At 41.0% G+C, this 19,458-nt stretch overlaps 1 protein-coding gene across 1 annotated transcript; it reads left to right on the top strand.

The window, feature by feature from the left end:
• Positions 1-138: 138 nt before the first annotated feature.
• Positions 139-18,630, top strand: PLEK (pleckstrin). The gene is made up of 11 exons (XM_068186340.1): positions 139-297; positions 1,238-1,437; positions 4,461-4,572; positions 5,092-5,247; positions 10,340-10,521; positions 11,550-11,641; positions 12,435-12,619; positions 13,859-13,963; positions 15,601-15,684; positions 16,355-16,424; positions 17,257-18,630. Exons 2-11 carry the CDS (start codon positions 1,397-1,399, stop codon positions 17,394-17,396), a joined length of 1,167 nt encoding a protein of 388 aa, XP_068042441.1. The 5' UTR covers positions 139-297; positions 1,238-1,396; the 3' UTR covers positions 17,397-18,630.
• The last annotated feature ends 828 nt before the right edge of the window (positions 18,631-19,458 follow it).

Here is a 19,458-nt window from a genome sequence, read left to right as displayed (position 1 = left end):
GGGTCAGCAAGGTGCATACATTAAGCTAATTCCCTGCCCTTGGGGTAGGAAGATTGGAGCACTCATCTGTGCCCTGGCAAATGCCTCAGTGCTTTTGAAGGGAGTGGGGAGTGAGTTGTACCCAGCAGTTCTATACCTCTTTTTCTTCCTAAGACTATGAAAGTCTCACACATCCTGCAAGATGTGTGAGCTACTACAAGCTGCATCCTCCAAGACCTCTTTCTTGTGCATAGACCTTTCCTGCTGCACCAGCATAACCTGCATGTATCACTGATGGGGAACTACTGTAGGGGAGGGGTGAGGGTGGATGTGTTCAATGAAAGCTAAGAGATAACATGCAGATGAACCAGGACCTATGCTTTATGCAGGTTTAAATTATCTAGAAAACATTCTGGAGAGATGTGTTTGGTCTCTTGATTGCACCTACTCAATATCATCTCTCTAGGCGTGATAATATGTGTCAACTGCATAATCTTTCAAGTATTAACATTTATGCAGACCTTCTCACTAATGCATTAATCCTGCTGCAAAGCTCAACAATCATTACATATGTAAAATGTACCTTGAGGAAGAACAAGATGGTTCATTTAAGATGGCCAAAGCACAGCATTTAGATTCCAAGGTGACATGTGATACCTGTATTATTACTTTTTTATGCTTGCCCTTCTTTGATTAATTTCTTAACACAGTGCTAAATTTGGAAATGTTGTGGTTTGGGGTTTCTTTTCAAGAAGGATATGCAAAGTCACAATCTCTCATGCTCGAAAAATAGCCATATGTGTGATTTTGTATGTAGGGAATTGTGCTAAGGCTTGCACCTGCCAGCTCTCAATTTAAAACTTTGATTCTTTCCAGCCCTGTGCCTCTGTGCAGAATGAGAAGTGTTTTTTAACTGAAATATCAGCTGGACAGTCTTTATCTTGTTTGGAAATCTCTTGAGTGCATCATCTTTCCCATACAGACAATAATTTTGAACATATAACATTTGTTATAATTTCCCCTGCAAATGCAGCTTGATTTGCTGTAGTGACATATATTTATGGAGAGGTCATGTGCTTTACTGTAGATTAGGTGGAACATGTTAGAACTATCTCTGCAAGGGCTTGTGGAGCAATGGAGCAGGTGTAACTGAGAATTTTTCCTTCCTTGCAGCTGCTGTATAGTTCAAATTTTTGGTATAAACACTTCTTAGTCCCTCAGGTAGATCTCTTGCTTAGATAAATGTGGTTTTGTTCAGTGCTTGCAGGAACTCATCTTCTGAAGTAGCAGAAATAAAGCAGAATTTTCTGAAGAAATACAGGAGTAAGTTCTCCTGTACAAGAACAGTAAACTGAGCTAACATATTCAGCTCTGCTGCAGATTTTGATATTGTGACAAATTCTGCTCATCTGACATCATGCACCTTTACCTACTTGAGACAGAAATGGAGAGGATATAGTAAGTTATAGCAGATTTCCACATGGCAGGTTATCTTCTCTTTCTGACAAAGCTCTTCCTCCCCTTTGTGGGGAGGTAAAAGAAATGCAGCTTTTCCTCTCTCTTATGCCTGGTGCTGCTCTTTAGGAATGGCTGGACAAAGAAGACCCACATCCACAGTCCACACTCCCTTGCACCTGCCACAGCTACTGTGTGTTGAAGGACCATTTTGCCTCACATTAATGATTCAGCTACATCAGCATGTTTCTGTCTAGGGTGGGGGGGGGGGATGAAGTGCTGATTTCCCTGCAGTGGTGTGTGGCAAATGAAACCAAACCTCAGTGTTAAAGAACAGGATTGTACCAGACTTGTAAAGTGGAACAGCAAAAGGACCAGCTGAGCACTGAAGATGAAATAGAAGTAATATAGAGAAGTGTTATAAAAGTGGTTGCCTTCAGCTAACATTAGATGGAAGTTATTTTGTGTTTTGACACTGAGTAGAATAAGTAGTAATGGTAAATTCTGGAGCCTTTGGCTAGGTGCCACTGTGTTTAGATTTACATTTCATACCTCCAAAGGCTTTTTATGCAGGTAAGTGAGAAAAAGTAGCTTTTGTGAAATTGTGGAGTCACTATCCTTTTCTGTTTTCATTAAATCACTTTTTAGTATAGGGATATATAGATATTCTATTGAGAAGTACCCATCCCTGGTCATCTCATATCACCAATTTATCGTGCAGGGCCCTGTCATCCTGATTCAGTACAAACACTGAGTCACCAGGAGCAGGTGAGCAAGAAAACCTGCACAAAGGATGCCTGCAGGGAAGGAAATACTAGCAGGTTCTTTTGTCTTTGCTCCCCACAAGGCCTTCCAGCTGGGGATGGGGCTTCCTTTCCTCAGACCCGAGGTGGGGGAAGCAAAGTAGAGACAGAAGGAAGAGCTAACTGTGATCCTGTTCTCAGTCTTTAATCATAGCTCCAAACTCTGAAGCATTATGTCCTCAAGGCAGATAATAAAGGGATAATTTGGCTTCCAAACTACACTTCGGGAGTTACTGTTGTCTGTGACTGGTATTTTTGGTTTATCTAATTGGAGAAAAGGAAAACAAAATATCTTTTCCTGAAGACAGAACCACAGAAATGAAAGGGAAGAGAAGGAAACAATTCACCTTCTTAAAGCAGAAAGAATTAGCGACCAAGGAAAACATTATACAGGAGGATTCTACAAGCCACTCAGTCCATCAAACATTCTTTTAAGACTTATGGGGGATGAAGAGAACCTTCACAGAAATATAACTCAGAAATCCAGTTAGATCATCTCTGCTCTGGGAATCCAGAGCATCTTCCGTTCATTCCAAGTCCTGGACCTGGTAGGCAAATTTTCTACTGTAAATGTTAGACAAGGTTTTTGATCACTTTTTAGTGGTAAACTTTTACTTTTAGTTCCAAGGGCCATGAAGTTTTATTAGGTCTGTTTGAGTTTCTGTCTCTAATAATTTAAAAATCTATTTGTTGAATTCAAGTATGCTTCACAGCCAGAGAACACATGGAGTCTTTCATTTGCAAACTGATGGACGATTGGCTTAATCAGCAACTAGTACCTCTAATAGCAATAAGATCCTTACAACAGTGTGCAACATGAGCAAAGGAACAATGTACTGGGACTGCAGGTTTTAGAAACCCAAACAACATAGTGATAGATTAAATCATCACAAAAAGGTATGCTTTGGACAGAATGCACCATGACATAGCCAGAATGTTTCAGGTTAAAGTGTTTAACCTGAAACAGGTGGCATAGACAGCTGCTCTGCCTGCAGAGAGACTGCATGTGTCATTTGAGCAGCAACTCATTGAGAAAGACCTGGAAAAGGAAAATCTCTATTCAGATAGTGAGGAGAAATACCCAGCAGTTGGGATAGTGAAGCATTGACACAGAGAACCAAGGAAGGAGTGGAGTCTCATCTGTGGGAATACCACTAAATAGGCATCAGTGAGGAATGTACAGGAAAGGTCTCTGAGGTTCTGCTACCCCTCTGGTCCTTTATCAGAGATCTTGTCAGACTTCTGAGTAAGACTTCCTTCAGAGAAGGCTGAGACAGAGAGTCATACGGAGAACCTGAATTTCTGTCTGTGAAAAAAGTCCCTGTTTAGGGATCTTTTCACTTGGCAGAGGTGACAGATGGAGTCACCCTGGGCTCAATCAACACTTACCTGAATGAGCTTAGCTGCAAAAGTGACCTGGAATCTTGTGCTTGGAAGAACACAAGAGGCTGCTTCAAGACACCATGAAGCAGCCTTTTACTGCTTCCCATATATTCCCACTTTCTTCTATATGGGGAAAAGGGATTGTGACCCTGGTATTTATAAAAAAAATTATGGGTTTGCCTTGTCTTTTCCCAAATAAAGCCAAACAAGATCTGCAGCAAGTAAAAGATGCTTGTAGAAACCATTTTGTGGTCAGTGCTTTATGTAATGCACAGGTCTAATCCATTTGTGCCTATTTGACAGCTGATGTCTTTGGGAGGCCTCAGCATCAAAATCCAAATCCTGATAAGGTCTGATAAACAAATTTCTTATGTCAGCAGAGGGCGCATCCTCATTAACCAAGTGAGGGTCCTCCACCTTCCTGGCAGACTCCACATGCTGGCCCTCAGGGAGCCAGGTTTGGAAGGCAGGGTGAAGTGAAAGCACTGATGCGTTGGAAACCTGTCTCTGAAATCATTTGGCACACGCCGGGCAGCAGCACCACGCCCTTTGTGTTGTTTTGGTAGAGCTCATGTATTTGCAGAGCAGGCCCGGGTTCTTGTGACTGAGTACTGAAGTGCTTATTTAACTTCCCAGGACCCTGTCATCAAGGCTGGCTGTATTTGATACGATGGAGGGTTTTGTCAGGCTGTTGTCTGTGCTGTCAGAGACAGACTATAAATACACACGTACTTCTGCATTTCCCTATCTCTCACTCTGTAAGAGGAAATGGGCTTGCGATTAGCATTGAGAGGAACTTGTGAAATGACACAGCTGTACTGTAAAAACACCATCCCACAGCCTTTGCTGCCAGAGGAACTCAACAGCCAGCACTGACAGAGCTGAGAGCAGGATTGCCCAAGCCATGGAGCGAGAGCCGATGCGCATAAGGGAGGGATACTTGGTTAAGAAGGTAAGTGGGGTAGTTTTGGACTGAGTGGAAGAGGAAACTAACTCTGAACAAGTTGGGAAGATGTAGGGAAACATACTGTGGAATCTTGGCAAAGAGGTAACAGAAAATAGCCACACCCTACTCAATTGCACTTAATTGGGTTAAACATCAAGGAAGAATAGTGAGATTAAAGAGGTCGCATCACCTTGGCCTCGAGACAGTGTGTGGGGCCACAGGCACATCCAGTCTTTGGGAAGACTCTGCTTCGGAGTATAGCCCATAGAATATAGCCTTGACTTTTATTTAAATCCACAGTGGCTTTCACTGGCAGAGCATCTACAAGGGGAAATAAATGGTGGTCAGAAAAATAACAACAATGTTTAACTGCATAGTAGATGGGTGAGGCTGTGGCATGTTCCCCTTGAAACACAAACTGTAGTTATTTTAGCATCAGTCAGACACTCTCTGGAAGCTCATATCTTCCTTGGGTATCACATGAAGAGTGCTTCATTGAACATAATATGTGATTTATTGATGCAGGGCAGCATGTTTAATACCTGGAAGCCAATGTGGGTTGTGCTTTTAGAAGACGGAATTGAATTCTACAAGCGGAAGGCTGATAACAGTCCCAAAGGGATGATCCCACTAAAAGGAAGCTCTATTCACAGCCCATGCCAAGATTTTGGCAAAAGAATGGTATGTACTTTTTTTAATAAAAAGAATTGACAGTATACTTGTATTTCTGGAAGCACTGAAAAGGCAAAAGGGTGGTAGCTGCAAATTCCTGGCACTCATCCTAGTGGCGATTCTCACTTGCCTTAGGAGGTCACAAACAGGCTTGGAATTGTGCACTATTTGAATTCAGAACACTTCAAGAGGAGTAATTCAGAAAGCATTTGGGGAGTTGGTTGGTTGGTTTTTATTAAACTTCGGAGTCTCTCAGAGAGCAGAACTAAATTTTATTGGTGTGAAGACATTTTGTAGCTGAATGACAACAGCTCCTGTATTAAACATAAATCTAAGTGCCACAGAATAAAGCTGTGGGAAAATATTTTGTGAGCAGGAGAAGCATTTATTTTTGTCAAGGAACAACAACTGGCTTGTTCAGACAGGAAGGCGATAAATGCTGTGGCACATATATTTCGTTACAGGGTTGCTGAAAAATAGTTGTTGGTAAAACAGGATTTTCTCATATGAGCAAAGAATCATATCATTAGTCATTTATTATTTTGTCAACTCAGTTTCATCAAATAGGCATGACACCCCCATGAATTCCTCTGACAAAGGGGTCCGCCAGAATCTGGAACATTATTCCACCACAGTTTAAAGAAATTTACCACAGGAATACCTGACTAAAGATAGAAGTCTCTGTGAGAGTATTAGAAAAATAGAAAGTGTGAGAGATGGCTGAGACGGTGAACTTTACTTTTTTTATATGAGTAAACTGAGGATACTTAAACCTGTCCTTAGGTTTTGTAGTAAGTGGAATCAGGATCCCTTGTGATTTGGACCTGCTGGCTTTGCTTTTTCCTTCTTTTCTTTCTTCTACTTTCTTCCTCTCCTTTTTTTATTAAAAAAAAAAGGGCGGGGGATTGATGGTGGTTTTTTTTTTTTGTTGTTTTTTGTTGCAGAACCCATATTGATATGAAAAAAACCCACCTTGATTCTTAGTAAGTCTTTTTAGACTTAGATCTGTCAAGAGAAAGGGCCTGTTAACTTCCAAGCTGTCTTTGAGGCAGTATAGGAAAAGGATGGGGCAGAGAATAAAGATTGCTGTTAATCCTGTGCTGATTATGTCATTAACAAGCCTCAGCACAACACTCCTTGCTCTACACCTGAGATATGGAGGGTACTATGCAAAAGTATCACAGACCTAGATTATAATGGTAAAAATTAAGTTCTTATCACAAAGCATTCTTCTCCAAACAGTTTTGTGTTGGGGTTTGGCTTTTTCCTTTAACTCTCAGAAAGACACTGCCATCAACATTGTTTCACAGTAGCTGCTTGAAAATGTCAGTAACATATTTACAATTAAGGAAAAATAATTCACCAGCATATGTGCATTCAACAAAGCAGGCACAGAGGTCTGAAGTATCTGATGTCTGCTGAAGGCAGAGTGAGAGAGATCCTCACCTGCCCAAAGGGTTCCTTTGGGATGCACCAGTCTCCAGAAGGTGCATTGTATCTGTATGGAAGGGTGACAGTCTCTGAAGATCACTCCTTTGGCTGCACTGCATTTTCTGTTATACTTCATTTTAGATTGGGTGTTTACATAGTGAGCTTTACATTTTAGTTCCTGGGGTCTTTTCTGAGGGATAATAAAGACAAAGAGAGACCCAGGGGTCAAGGCACCCAAAATAGCTTTTTATTAATGAGATTTGCTGCAGGGTTTGTTGAAGTCAGTGGAAACAATCCAAATTACTTCAGCAGGCATTGGAGCAGATCCTCCGTATTGAGGTGGTGAGATTGTTCTGCAAGTCCATAAACTAGTAGCCCTGGAAATGGATTTTCTCTTAAAATTTCAAATAGTCAAAAATTGAACATGTTCGTTCACATGAGCAAAGCTATCACCAGGATTGTTCTTACAAGTACTGCCCAATATGATTAAACCTAAGCTCCTACATGTATTCCTTGAAAATGTAGTAACTTTATTTTTACATCTTACATTTTACAGCTTTACTGAACTGCTGAATTCAATGTTTCTGCATTCTGTTCTGGCTTCTCACTAGTTACATGTCAAAGCATACAGTTATTCCTCTTATGGGAATTACTCTGGTTCTTAAGTTTATATGGCTAGAAGTGAAAGTATATTTTTAGGACAGGAATTCTGCATGGTGAATAGTGGGATAATTCTCATTGGGTCAATTTTTAGTCTCATTTGTCTGGGCCCAGTTTGGAGCAGGGCCTATTGGGCCACAAACAAACTTCTGTATTTCTCTGGTTAAATTTTTGAATCAGCTTGTGTATCTGCACCAGGACTTAGTTTGAAAGCTGAGAGCACATCACCAACATGCTTTATTTACTACATCAATTGCAAAGTGCAGGTGCTGAGGGGAAAAGAAGCAATCTTGGATTTGTTAATCACAGATAAAGGCTGTTCAGAAGGGGCTGCAACTGCATAATTAGAGATTATATTTCAAAGTGCATTCACCACTGTCTGCTGTCCTTGATTTGATGTTTGATCATTGTTTAATGTAACATAAATTCTGATATTCTTCAGCTTTTTCCATTTCCCCCGTGGTTTTCTTGGGGACAGCATTATCCTGTTTGGTTCCTCATACTTAGATTAATCTCTCCCAGTTTAAACTATGTAAAATGTTGGTATTTAGTCTAATGGTCTAATTTTCTCAAAAATGCAACCAGATATACATCATCAGAGGGAGACTTGGTCACATCTAGGATTGGAGACTCAACCTCTTTACCAATTTCAGAGGAAGCCTGGAAGTCTGTCTAACTTACTGGCCTAACTTTGTAACTACTAAAAAGAAATGGCTTTGCCAGTCTTTTCCATGTGCTGAAAATGAAAACTCTTCTTAGCATTTCACTGTATGTTGCTTCTCAGCTCTTTGAGAAGGCTATTTTTTTCCTTTTGTAATATATCTTGTCAATGCTTTGGTATTTCATTTTGTTAATCTGGGGTGTTAGCTTGACTGTTGAATATTGGGATTTGGATAGATCTGTTTGCTTTTGTCATACACTGTACATTGATTTTCAGTGTGTAGGTCTTTCCGGCATAACAGAAAAGGTGAGTTTAGCTAGAAATATGAACAGTGTAAGATAAGAAAAGGCTACTTTTCTACCTGAGATGGACTTTGAGGACTTGTTGCTTTATTAATTTGCAATGTATCTTCCATGAAATTCAGTTGGACTTCTGCACAATTTCAGGGTGTCAGAATTTTTCCTGTTGGCCATAGTTTGGAGAATGCTTGTGAAGGGTGTTCAGAAATGTATCCTTTACAAACGTGGACTTCAGCAGACTCATTCAGTGTGTTGATTTCACTGATGTAAATCTGCTGCTCTTTGACAGTAGCCTTTGCTTTCCTTGCCCTAATCAAGTTGTGCTGTTGGCTTGTGGCTTAGCTTGGCATTTTTAGACACCTGCTGAGTCAGAACCTGTGATATTTATATTAACATAATTACAGAACAAATTAGTGTCACTCATGGGGAGCTATATTTTAGAGGAAGTGGAAGCCTGAGTAATTAGTTCCAGATTTTCCATCCAGAAGATCACTGGATGGAAATGAGTTCAAACTGCGTGAACTTTGTTGGATAGTTTTGGGGGCTTGTGGTTTTTTTTTTGTTTTTTTTTTTTTTTTTGTTTTTTTTTTTTTTTTTTTTTTTTTTGGTTTGGATTTTTTTCAGATTATTGTTATTTTTTCTGTTTGCAACTACTTCTAGATGATCTATTCTCATTTTTTGGGAAATACAGTCTTTCTATTGTTGCTAGTGTATTTAGATAGGTGATCCTAAAGTGTGGCCAAGGGTTGGATGTATCATCTCCCTACTAAGCCATTGAAGGTTTACTAGGCTGCAAATATACTCAGGAACTCTCTAGTGTATGACCTTTTTTCCACTTGTGAGTCAGTAGCTGAATATGATGTGGGGTATTTTTCCTTCTTCAGACTGTTCACGTGTCTCTAAACATTAAAACAAATTTACATCCACTGTAAGCCTGCAGGGGCTGAGTGTTTCTGATGCCTTAGGATTTTATTTTTCATATTTTTCAAATCCTATACTGCTTTAGTATATAACTCTAAAACTCCATATAGAGTGTTAGCTACTGTCTTCACATTTTGGTCAGACAAAACAATTCCTCTAGCCCTGCAGCCCAAGGACACCTCACTCTCCCAGGCCCTGAAAGTATAAACAAAAGTAAGTTGGGGTGGAAGCAAACTGGGGGTACATGACTTCATTAACTGAAGCTGTAATTGGAATATTAACCCCTGATATGTAAATGGACCAAACTTAAATCTGTCTGAAAAACTTGTGACCATTGTCCATCTTGGCTGTAGCCCCTCGGAGGCTTCTGACTGCCCAAGGTGTACCTATTGAAAGTCTTCAATAAATACCCACTTTTATTCTCTTAATCTTGTCTAGCCTCTGTTCCAGGTAGCCACTCCAAGGAATCAGTTCAGCCTTTCAGCTGTGTTGAACTTCCCAGCAAAAGTTAGAAGAGCTGTACTGGTGCTGCACACAGTTGCTATTGAGTCAGAAACGCCATGGATAAATGAGTGCCACACTCCACACATCCACAGAAGACTAAATCACTTTATTAAGAGCCCATTCCTTTTATACTCTAGTTTGCTACAGGTGGACCTGACTGGTCCTTTAATTAAAACACCGTCACCATCGGCTAATTAAGAAACCACCCTTTTGGTTAACATATCTCCATAACACATTCCACATGTTCACAACACCAGGTGCAGCAAGCTAAGATAAGAATTGTTTATAATTCTTCTCTCTGAGCTTCTCACAGCCTTTCCCAGAACAATGCCTGGGAAAGTTGTCTGTTTCTCTCTGTGACAAGAGAGCTGCCACCACAGCACACCTTGGATGTGCTGACCATGTCAGGAACAGTGACAGTGACGTAACAAAAGGATTCAGTTTTGTGCAGTGCTTGTTCATGGTTTTCTTCCGAGTTTCTGTCATTTCACTGTGTCTCTAAGGCACTTTCCAAAGTCCTTAGGCATAGGTCAGCTGTAAGTTGTGGTAGTACTAGTTTAATTGTGCCCAATTGGCTACGCCAAAGCAACTTTAAAAAAAAACCTCCTGTAATTTATTATTCCAGTTTGTCTTCAAGCTCACTGTGGCCAAGCAGCAGGACCACTTTTTTCAAGCTGCCTACCTGGAGGAGAGAGATGCCTGGGTGCGGGATATCAAGAAAGCGATTCATCACATAGATGGAGGCCAAAGGTTTGCCAGAAAATCCACAAGGAAGTCCATCAGATTGCCTGAAACAATCAATCTGAGGTTTGTTCTCATAGCTCTGTCTCCCCCATTTACTTGCATCTGCAGTCACTGTGTCAGGCATGTAACCTTGGTCAGGAAGAACAATGAGCCTGTCTGACCATGGATTCTCTCACAGCCCTTTCTGCATGACTAGAAATTTCAGTTTGTACAATGTGTCAGAAATGAGCTAGCAATCAGAACTGGGAAGATCTTTTTTAATGTACTATCATTTACCAAAAGATGCTTGTTTATCAAAGATTTTTGCTGATAAAGAAATTTCTGAGCATAATGGAGTGCAAGATGATGCACCAGCCAAAGTGTGACTCTTCCAGGAGAAGCATTTTATACAATAAATCATTTATTACAAAAAATATTTTTGATCTTTTGTTTGCTCTCCAAAGAAATACTGATGTTAGCCTAGTTTTTGGATGGTGAGTGGACTGTGGTGCCTGCCAAAGAACATGAAACTGGCCAAGGGAGAAGAAGAAATAAAGGGAAACAATCTGTTAGTACTTTTCAAAATCAAGCATGACTTGTTTTCTGCCTCTGGGCTGTAAATAGCAAGATAAAAATGAGCCTGAAGTGTTCTTATAAGACAGTAAAACTGCACAGGGCCAAGACAGTCTGAGAGCATCCAGGCTTTGGGACAGGAACAGGTTTTCTGCTCAGCCCAGGACCTTTGGGTGAATACAGAGCACAGCAGTGAACCCTCCTGCTGGGGCTGTGGGGCCCTGTGAAGGTGCCTCAGCTGTGGGTGTTCTCTTCACGCTATGGTCACCACAAGTAGTTGCATTCTCAAAATAGGGAGATGTGGTGAGCCCTTTGTGCGCTCCACCCTCTGCTCCCACAGCTGTGAGGCAATGTAGTGAGACCTCCAGGCTTTGCAACTTGAATCTTTCAGGATTCAAGGAGATTCAGGAGATGAAACTAAGCCATGTTACAGCTCTGCAGAGAGCTGAACATGAAGCCCCCATGAATGACAATGACATTGTTGTACCAGCAAAACCTTTTTATTTGCTAACAGTTTCTGTGGTTCTTTTTATGCATAGTGCTTTGTACCTCTCAATGAAAGATCCTGAAAAGGGAATAAAGGCGTTGAAGCTGGAAAAAGATAAAAGAGTGTTCAATCACTGCTTTACAGGTAACGAGCTCCTGTCCCTCTATTCTATACAATAAAGGGAGCACAAAGTTGAAAAACTAAAGAGATGAGTTAGCTCTGAAGGGCACAGAGAAGTTTGATATTTTCTTGACTAACCCAGGAGATGCTAAAAGGATGTATCATGGAAAAGTGTTCAGTTATGGCTATGGTAAACAAAGGAGAAGGATGGAATTTTACCAGTGTCAGAAAGATTGAAGTAATCTTTTGAGTAGATTGTAGTGTGAAACACTTAAATACAGAAGAATTATTCCATTCTGGATTTTTCATCACCAAATGGTGTCCCACTGTAATTCCTGTTTCTCTCAAAGTCAAATCTGTGTTTGTGCTCAAAAACACATAGATGTAACACTTGAGGACACTGCTTAGGGGTGGACATAGCAGTGTTGGGTTAGTGGTTGGACTGATGATCTTGGAGGTCTTTTCCAACCTTAGTGATTTCCAACAGCATTATGTTAGTAGCATAGCAGCCTGGATCCAGGCTTGGCTATCCTCCATCCATCCCCAGTCGCTGTCTTTGAGGCTTCCCAGCTCAGCCCTGCAACCCCTCCCAGCTCTCTTCTGGTGTTTGAGAGCTATCCTGGCCCCTGCCATCAGCTGGAAAGGCTGTACCTCACTGGATGGCCAGGAACCTCCCTAGATTAGCTCCCCATGTTGTTGCTATGAACATTTTTCAGGAGATTGATGAATACATGGAGTAGGCTTGTTTCCTGTGTACTTTTAGGCTTCTTCATGTCTGTCTTGGTTTGCGGCTGATACTTTGTTCCTTTGTAACCAGGCACCTGTGTGATTGACTGGCTGGTGTCCAGCAGCTCCGTCCGAAATCGCAAAGAAGGTCTCCTGCTTGCCTCTTCCCTCTTGAGTGAAGGCTACCTACAGCCTGCTGGGGACACATCCAAGGCAGCTGCCGAGGGACTGTCAGACACCCCCTTCCTGGATCTCAGTGATGCCTACTATTACTTTGTGAGCATTGTATTCTGGTTTTTTATTGTCTCAGACTTACTGATGCTCTGCTTTTCTCATGCTTCTTGCTGGCTTCTTAAATCCTGGAGGAAAGATTGTACAGAAATGGAGAAATCTATCTTAATTATCTTTTTCCTGTGATACTCAGAATGAGCCTGCTCACTTTAATACTCAGGACAGATTGTTTTTCTGGCACCTTTTAATTGTGAATTGAGTGCTCAGACTAAGTGTGGGAAATGAATTCGTAGAGAATTCTCATAGCATGATAGAAGCCTCCCATAGAATGCATCTTTAAGCTGGGTTCTTTTTAACTTAGAGTTTGTTCCTGGTAATTGTATGGATAACCAGAATTTAACCATCTGTTTCCCTGTTGATTCAGTGGAAGAGAAGAGAGTAAATCATTATCACAGTGCTTCACAGAGTGGCAGAAGCCACAAACCCATTTTTGTGCAGAGCCATCAAATCTGACTCAGTGTGAGTGTGCACACACACAGCTTGCCTGTGAGCAAAGAAGTAAAAGTTTTTAATATCCCCCAGTAACCTGTCCTGGGTGTCATACCCAGGCTTCTCCATTTATTACTTCATATTCTGTGGCCTGAGTTGAAGAACTTGAAATATCACAGTCAAATACTGTTTGAAAGATATTTGGCTTATGGACTTACACTAACAAAAAAGTATGCCTTCTATAAAGTAAAAACAAGTAAATTGGTATTACAATTCTGCTTGTATTTACCACATGGAATCACTTGGCTTCAGCAAAATGCCTCTCCCACTATTCATTTGTTTTCCTAAATATGTTTGTGCTAGGGAGACTGTTCAGCAGAGACACTCCTGGTAAAGGCAGCCTTGTGGCCTGCTGGGATGCTTCCTGTAGCAGCCCATGTGCACCCTGCTTGCTTTTGGATTATTTCTGGAATGATTCAATACCAGTGTGGTGTGAGGAGGCCACAGAAAGTCAATGTCTTGACTTGGTATCATAGAAGTGTGGTCCCACCTCACAATGAAATGTGTCCATGGTGATTTGAAGAGCTCCTTAACTTCACTGGGAGGCTCTACCAGAAAAAGGTTAGATTATTTAACAATAACCATAACCATAACAACAACAGCAACAATAATAATATTTTCTTTGGGGTGGCAAAAAACAGCATGGAGGGAAGCCAAAAGATGCCAGATTGGTACATGTACCTAAGCATGCAGCAACTGTGTAACTTCTGTAACATTTCTCTTGTGGCCTTTCAGCCAGACAGTGGATTTTTCTGTGAGGGATATTCCAGTGATGACGATGTAGTGCTAAAAGAAGAATTCAGAGGCACAATTGTCAAACAAGGATGTTTGCTGAAACAGGTCAGTGTTGCCCATGTTCCATCCTGTCTCTAGGATGATGTTACATGCATGTAAGATTACTCTTTTACACTTAAAAGTTTTAGGTAAGAGAGAAATTACCCTATGGCATCTCCACACTTGGCAGGTTTCATCTCTGTCTCTCTTGCCTTAGCACAAGGAACACTTGCTGCAGCAAGGCAGCAGGACTGTGGACAAATATTGCAAGGTTAACTGCTCTCACCACAAAATAAAACAGTTGATAGCTTTAATTAGGAAAGTGTCCTAACACAGAAGATGTGACAAATCATTGGTACAATTCAAAACTGCACTCAGGTAAAAACGCTGCCACTCCTGTGTCCCTCTGGACACAAAACTGCGTTCAGTTGCCAGTTTTCATGGACTTTTTCAGCGTGCTTGAGCAAAGGAGTTGTTTCAGTCACTACTGTAAGTCACTACTATATAAGATAAATGGATGCCTTCATTTCCAGCAAAACTTTAAGCAAGACAGTGATTGTCATGTTTCCAAGGCCATTGCAAGCAGATATTAGTGAACTGAAGGCAAAATCAGGATTCTTCAATGAATAAAATGGGTCAGGTGGAAGGGACCTGCAACACTCCTGTGGTCCAGCTGCCTGTCTACTCCAGGGCTGATCAAGGGTTAAAGCACATTGTTAAGGGTTTTGTTGTCCAAAAGCTTCATACACATTGACAGTCATGGTGAATTGATCACCTCTCTAGTTAGCCTGTTGCAGTGTTTGACCACTCCCTCTCTAAAGAAATGTTTCCTACTATTGAGTCTGAACCTGCACTGTCTTTGAGGGTCTAAGAACTATTTGGTGGTGCTAACAAGTATTTATCTTGTTTAATCAGTTTACTCAGTGGAAGAAATTAGACCCACACCTTGCTGCTCTTTTACTCTGTCACGTTCTTACCAACCTAGTTAGTAACAGCTTCTGTGCAAACAGGAGCTAATTGAGAAACTTGTATTTTGAAATGCCAGAGGAAGTGATTCATGACAACCTCCCACCAGTGTTAGTCTGTACTTGGTCACCCTCAGTGAGTTGTGGGTCACTGCTTGGGAGGGTCACTGCTTCTGCTGAAAATGCTTCCACACCCATCCTTTTCAGTCATGAAAACGGGCCATGAGGCACCTATGTCCATATTTCTGCCTCAGCTTCTCAGCCATGATCCCTCCAGGCTGTTTAAGCTAGATAAGCTTTTTTTTTTTGCTGTTATCTTTGCAGGGACAGAAAGACTTTCAGCTCATCCTTGCCAATAATTCAAGGTACCTTCCTGCAAGGCACTTTGCAGCCATGTTTTCTAGCAAGCAGTTAAACCCAGTTCTTACAGATCTCACGTGAATTTCATAAATACCAGACTGTGAGATATGTTATGGGGTGTTACGGGGAATCTCCTGTGTTGAAGTTCCTCTGCTTTGCACAAAAAAAAAAAAAAAAAAAAAAAAAAAAGATAGCCCAGTTCTTGTGCAAAAGATTGGAATGTAGAAAAGGCAGATTCAAGTCCTACTCCAGTGAGTATTGCCTGTCAAGAATATTCAGATTTTTTCCCCTTTGTATTTGCCTGTCCTCTCATGTGTGGGTAAGATTTGCATGCAGGCAAAGCAGCTCTGTGACATTCCTGGTTTTGAATTTTCCTAGGGACATCGGAGGAAGAACTGGAAAGTGAGAAAGTTCGTTTTAAGAGATGATCCTGCATATCTTCACTATTATGATCCTGCTGGAGTAAGAGAGATTTGCTTTATTTCCCTGTTTGTTTTGAATCCAATGCCTTGTAGCAGTACCTGAATGGAGTATTTGCATGAGAATGTGACAGGGAAGATCAGGCAGGACAGTGGGACTGTTCTTCCATAGCCTAACCATCCTCTGGAACAGCAGAGTGAAGGATAGCTTCTAAGGCTATCATGTCAGGGTGGCAAGTGCCACCCAGACCTGGGAATAAGTAATGCTGATCTATATTTTCACCTCTTATCTGTGATTAATTGGAATTAATGTGTATTCTCACTTGATCAAAACAAATTAGTTCCTAAGAGCAAATGAACACAATGCAGTAATTTTGCAGTTTATATTTAGAGGCAATCTGAGGTATTTGCCATGCTAGGCTGAGACATGGCATCTTATTTCTTGTGTATTTCTAATGGGCCCATTCCCATACTAAATACTCTGCAGATCCTGAATTCTAAAGCACAAGAGATTCCCTGTTTATTTTTAAGCCTTTCTCTTACCACACCCCCAAACCTCCATGTCTACACAGACTGAAGATCCCCTGTTTTCTCAGGGGAGACATACTAAGTAATCAAATGGTTTTGTCTCCATTCTGGAAATGTAGCCATATGTTAACATGCTACTGGTTTCAGAAGTGTTGCATTCGATTTTGAATTCATGTCCTCCCCAGGGAGAAGAACCACTGGGAGCAATTCACTTGAGAGGCTGTGTGGTGACAGCAGTGGAAGATATGCCAGACAGTAAGGAACCATATTGAATGAGCTCTCTAATGAGTTTTTAAACCCCCCACTTCAATCTGCCTAAAATCACAAGTGTTTTTTATTCCAAAGCAATCTATGTGCAATGATTCAGTAATTCTAATAACTGATCTCTCTCTTTCTGTCTGAATTACTGGGGAAGGGCACTGTGGTAAAAGCAGCAATAGGAAATCTTGTGTATTGTCAGTACTTTGGGGAAGGCTGGTCAAAAGGATGACACAAACCCTGTGTTAGGAGAACTGGCCTTTAGGCAAAGGAAGCTGAGTTTGATCTCTTTAGTTAATGAATTTGGGATGGAAGCTTCATGTTAGAAATGGTTATGCTGACAAATTGTTACTGTCCACCTTCTCTTCCTTCCCAAAGCTAGAAGCTGTGGGAACAGAAACAGTGTTGCTGCAAGGACCAAGAAACATTAATTTCATGAGTTCTCCTCTCCACAGGAGAGGCTGGCTATCATATCCAGCAAGAAAGTTTGTTGGCATCTCAGAAAAAAATGGATATGACATAAACTCAGACATGTTGTCATAGCTGGCAAGGCATGGGAGGGTTTGGGGAATATGATCTGTCTGCAGGATTGCAGATCCTTCCATGATTTGAGACCAACAAACCAGAGACTCCTGAAGGTGAAACATGCAGAATTCATGAGTGGTTTCACTGAGAGAGAGACTCATCTCTTGGACCCAATCTTTGCAAAGGCCTGATCAGACTCAGCTGTAAAAAGAAAGGAGATCCCCTTACAGTGTGTAAAGGAGGAAATATTGAAAGTACAAGACTTTTTTCTCTCGTAGCTGACTTTCTTATTTTTTCCCTGTAGCCAAGAAGTATGATGCTGACAACATCCTCTTTGAAATCATCACAGCAAATGAAATCCACTATTACTTGCAAGCAGCCTCATCCACAGAGCGTACTGAATGGATCAAAGCAATCCAGTCAGTTTCTAGGACTGGTAAATGAAGATGACCTTCCAGCAAGAAGACAGACAAATTAAATTAGTTACTCAGAAAAACAGAATTTAGCATTTCACCAAGAGAAAGCAGTATCACCCCAAAGGGCTTATGTGCTGGGGTTGAGGACTGGGTGGAAGTTTCAATTCTATAGTGGGCACTAACAAACTAACATTTTTCCACTTGTGTTATGGTAATATTTTACTAAATTATAGCATAGAACATGCCATATTAGTGTGTTGCTTAGAGTACTCTGTCTACCTTGAGAAGTTTGTACCTGTTGCCACAGCTCATAGTGGGAATCTCACCATTAACAGGGAACACAGTCATGTCACTGACAGAGTACCTCAATTAATCACCCTCTTCAGCCTGTCATGTGTTTCAGGATTTTCATGTATTTCAGTCTTCTCCAGACAATTTTTACATTTTCTTCTTTACCAGATCTTGTTGCTGCTTGTTCACTTATACAAATAATGCCATAGATATAAGGAAAATAAGTCAACTCATTTGGAAACCTGATCCACTCCTTTCCAATCTGTCAGCATTAAGGGAGGGAAGAATGCAGACAACTATGGAAACACTATGTGGAACCAAGTATAACTCCATGACAGCAGTATGAGGAAAAGTCTCTTCCCACAGTATTTCAAACACAAAGCAATCTCACTCCAAACTCTATATCACCCAATTTTAAACCTTGCCAAATTTCTCCACAAGAATCTGCCCCAGGACCATTATTTCCCTTTATTTAGGTCTCACAAAGCAGATGCTGGGTTGTTAGGTACTGCACTCTATTTGTATGAAGAATCTTGCAGGAGAAGGGAAAGGATACATGGGTTGGTTACTTGAACTTTGGATTGAAGTGGTTTTGATTAGGTTTTCCTTTTTTAACCTCCAGCAATATACTCAGTCCTTGATTCTGTGCCTTAGCAATATAATACAAACCTTGTGCTTGTAACTGAAATAAATATTTTTATTTGATAGGGTCAGTTCACCTGATTATTCCTTGCATTTTTGCCTGACTGTATATCAAATGAACTTCTAAGTCTTAAACTCTAAGGAGGAGTTGAAAAATCAAGTTAATGTCAGACTGTGCCTGTAGGCTGTTCCTGGTACAGACTGATGTTTGAGCGAAGGAGGCTTCAAAATCTTTAAAACTCTGTTCATAGATCTAATAAGGTACCTTATCCTTAAGAATTCTTATTGGGATCTCTTCCATCTAAAAATAAATGCAGAGCTAAAACCTCTCTCTGGTTGTGCTTAATTATACCTGTAGCTGAGCTAATGAGCCTGAAGCCCTGTTGCCTTGCATTACTTATGCCAAAGCAAACACAGCCTTGCAGGAACAGCAGACTGAGACACTGCATCATCATGTCCACTTCAGTAGGCCAGCAGAAATCAGCTTCTGGCAGGCATTTCCTGTCTCTCATGCAAGCTATCGGGATCGTCAAAGTCGGATGTGTCATTCTGAGGAAGGAAGACTCATGGTAAAAAGACCCACTTTTTGCTCAGCCTGCTTTCTTGATAATTGCTGCTTGTTGCTGCTTTTTTTTGCTTTCAGAGCTCACTAACCCAAAAATACCCAAAGGCACAGGAAAAGAGAAAAAAAAAAAAAAAACCACCCCACACAACCAAATAACAGAAACTTGTCCACCTTACCAAAGGAGGGACGTGACTGTCAAAATTTAATAAAACTAAAATGTTTTACCAGTCTATGACCTTATCATTTTAGCTGGTGTCCAGTCCAAGGTGTGGCTGTCCACCAATAAATGGTGTTTTCTCAGGCAGAGGATGATAGTCAGTGTATTTATGGGAGGGCTTTTATTTTTGTACTATCCTATTTTGATGGGGTCTGTAATCTCATAGCTAGTGCTTCAGAAGACACATTTCAAGGGTTTGTAGGTGCCTCTGCTTCTTGGCAGCAGTGAGAAGATCTTGTCCAAGGGAATTCAGAATTAAAAAGCAACTACATGTCTGTCAGAGATGATAAGGCCAGCCCAGTAACTCAGAAGGCATGGAAGAGGCACAGATCCTGAATACTGGCACAAAGAAGACAGAGACAGCTTTGTGCAAGG

Source organism: Anomalospiza imberbis, chromosome 3, assembly GCF_031753505.1.
Source record: "Anomalospiza imberbis isolate Cuckoo-Finch-1a 21T00152 chromosome 3, ASM3175350v1, whole genome shotgun sequence".
NCBI lineage: Eukaryota > Metazoa > Chordata > Aves > Passeriformes > Viduidae > Anomalospiza > Anomalospiza imberbis.
Note: the sequence above shows the minus strand (reverse complement) of the source record. Positions and strands in the feature narration are given on the sequence as shown.

Bases quoted from the DNA above. Each gene is read 5' to 3' on its own strand.
- PLEK (XM_068186340.1), top strand. From the start codon at position 1,397: ATGCACCTTTACCTACTTGAGACAGAAATGGAGAGGATATA. The intron at 4,573-5,091 runs GTAAGTGGGGTA...TTATTGATGCAG, and splicing joins AGGGATACTTGGTTAAGAAG to GGCAGCATGTTTAATACCTG. The intron at 11,642-12,434 runs GTAACGAGCTCC...CTTTGTAACCAG, and splicing joins GTTCAATCACTGCTTTACAG to GCACCTGTGTGATTGACTGG.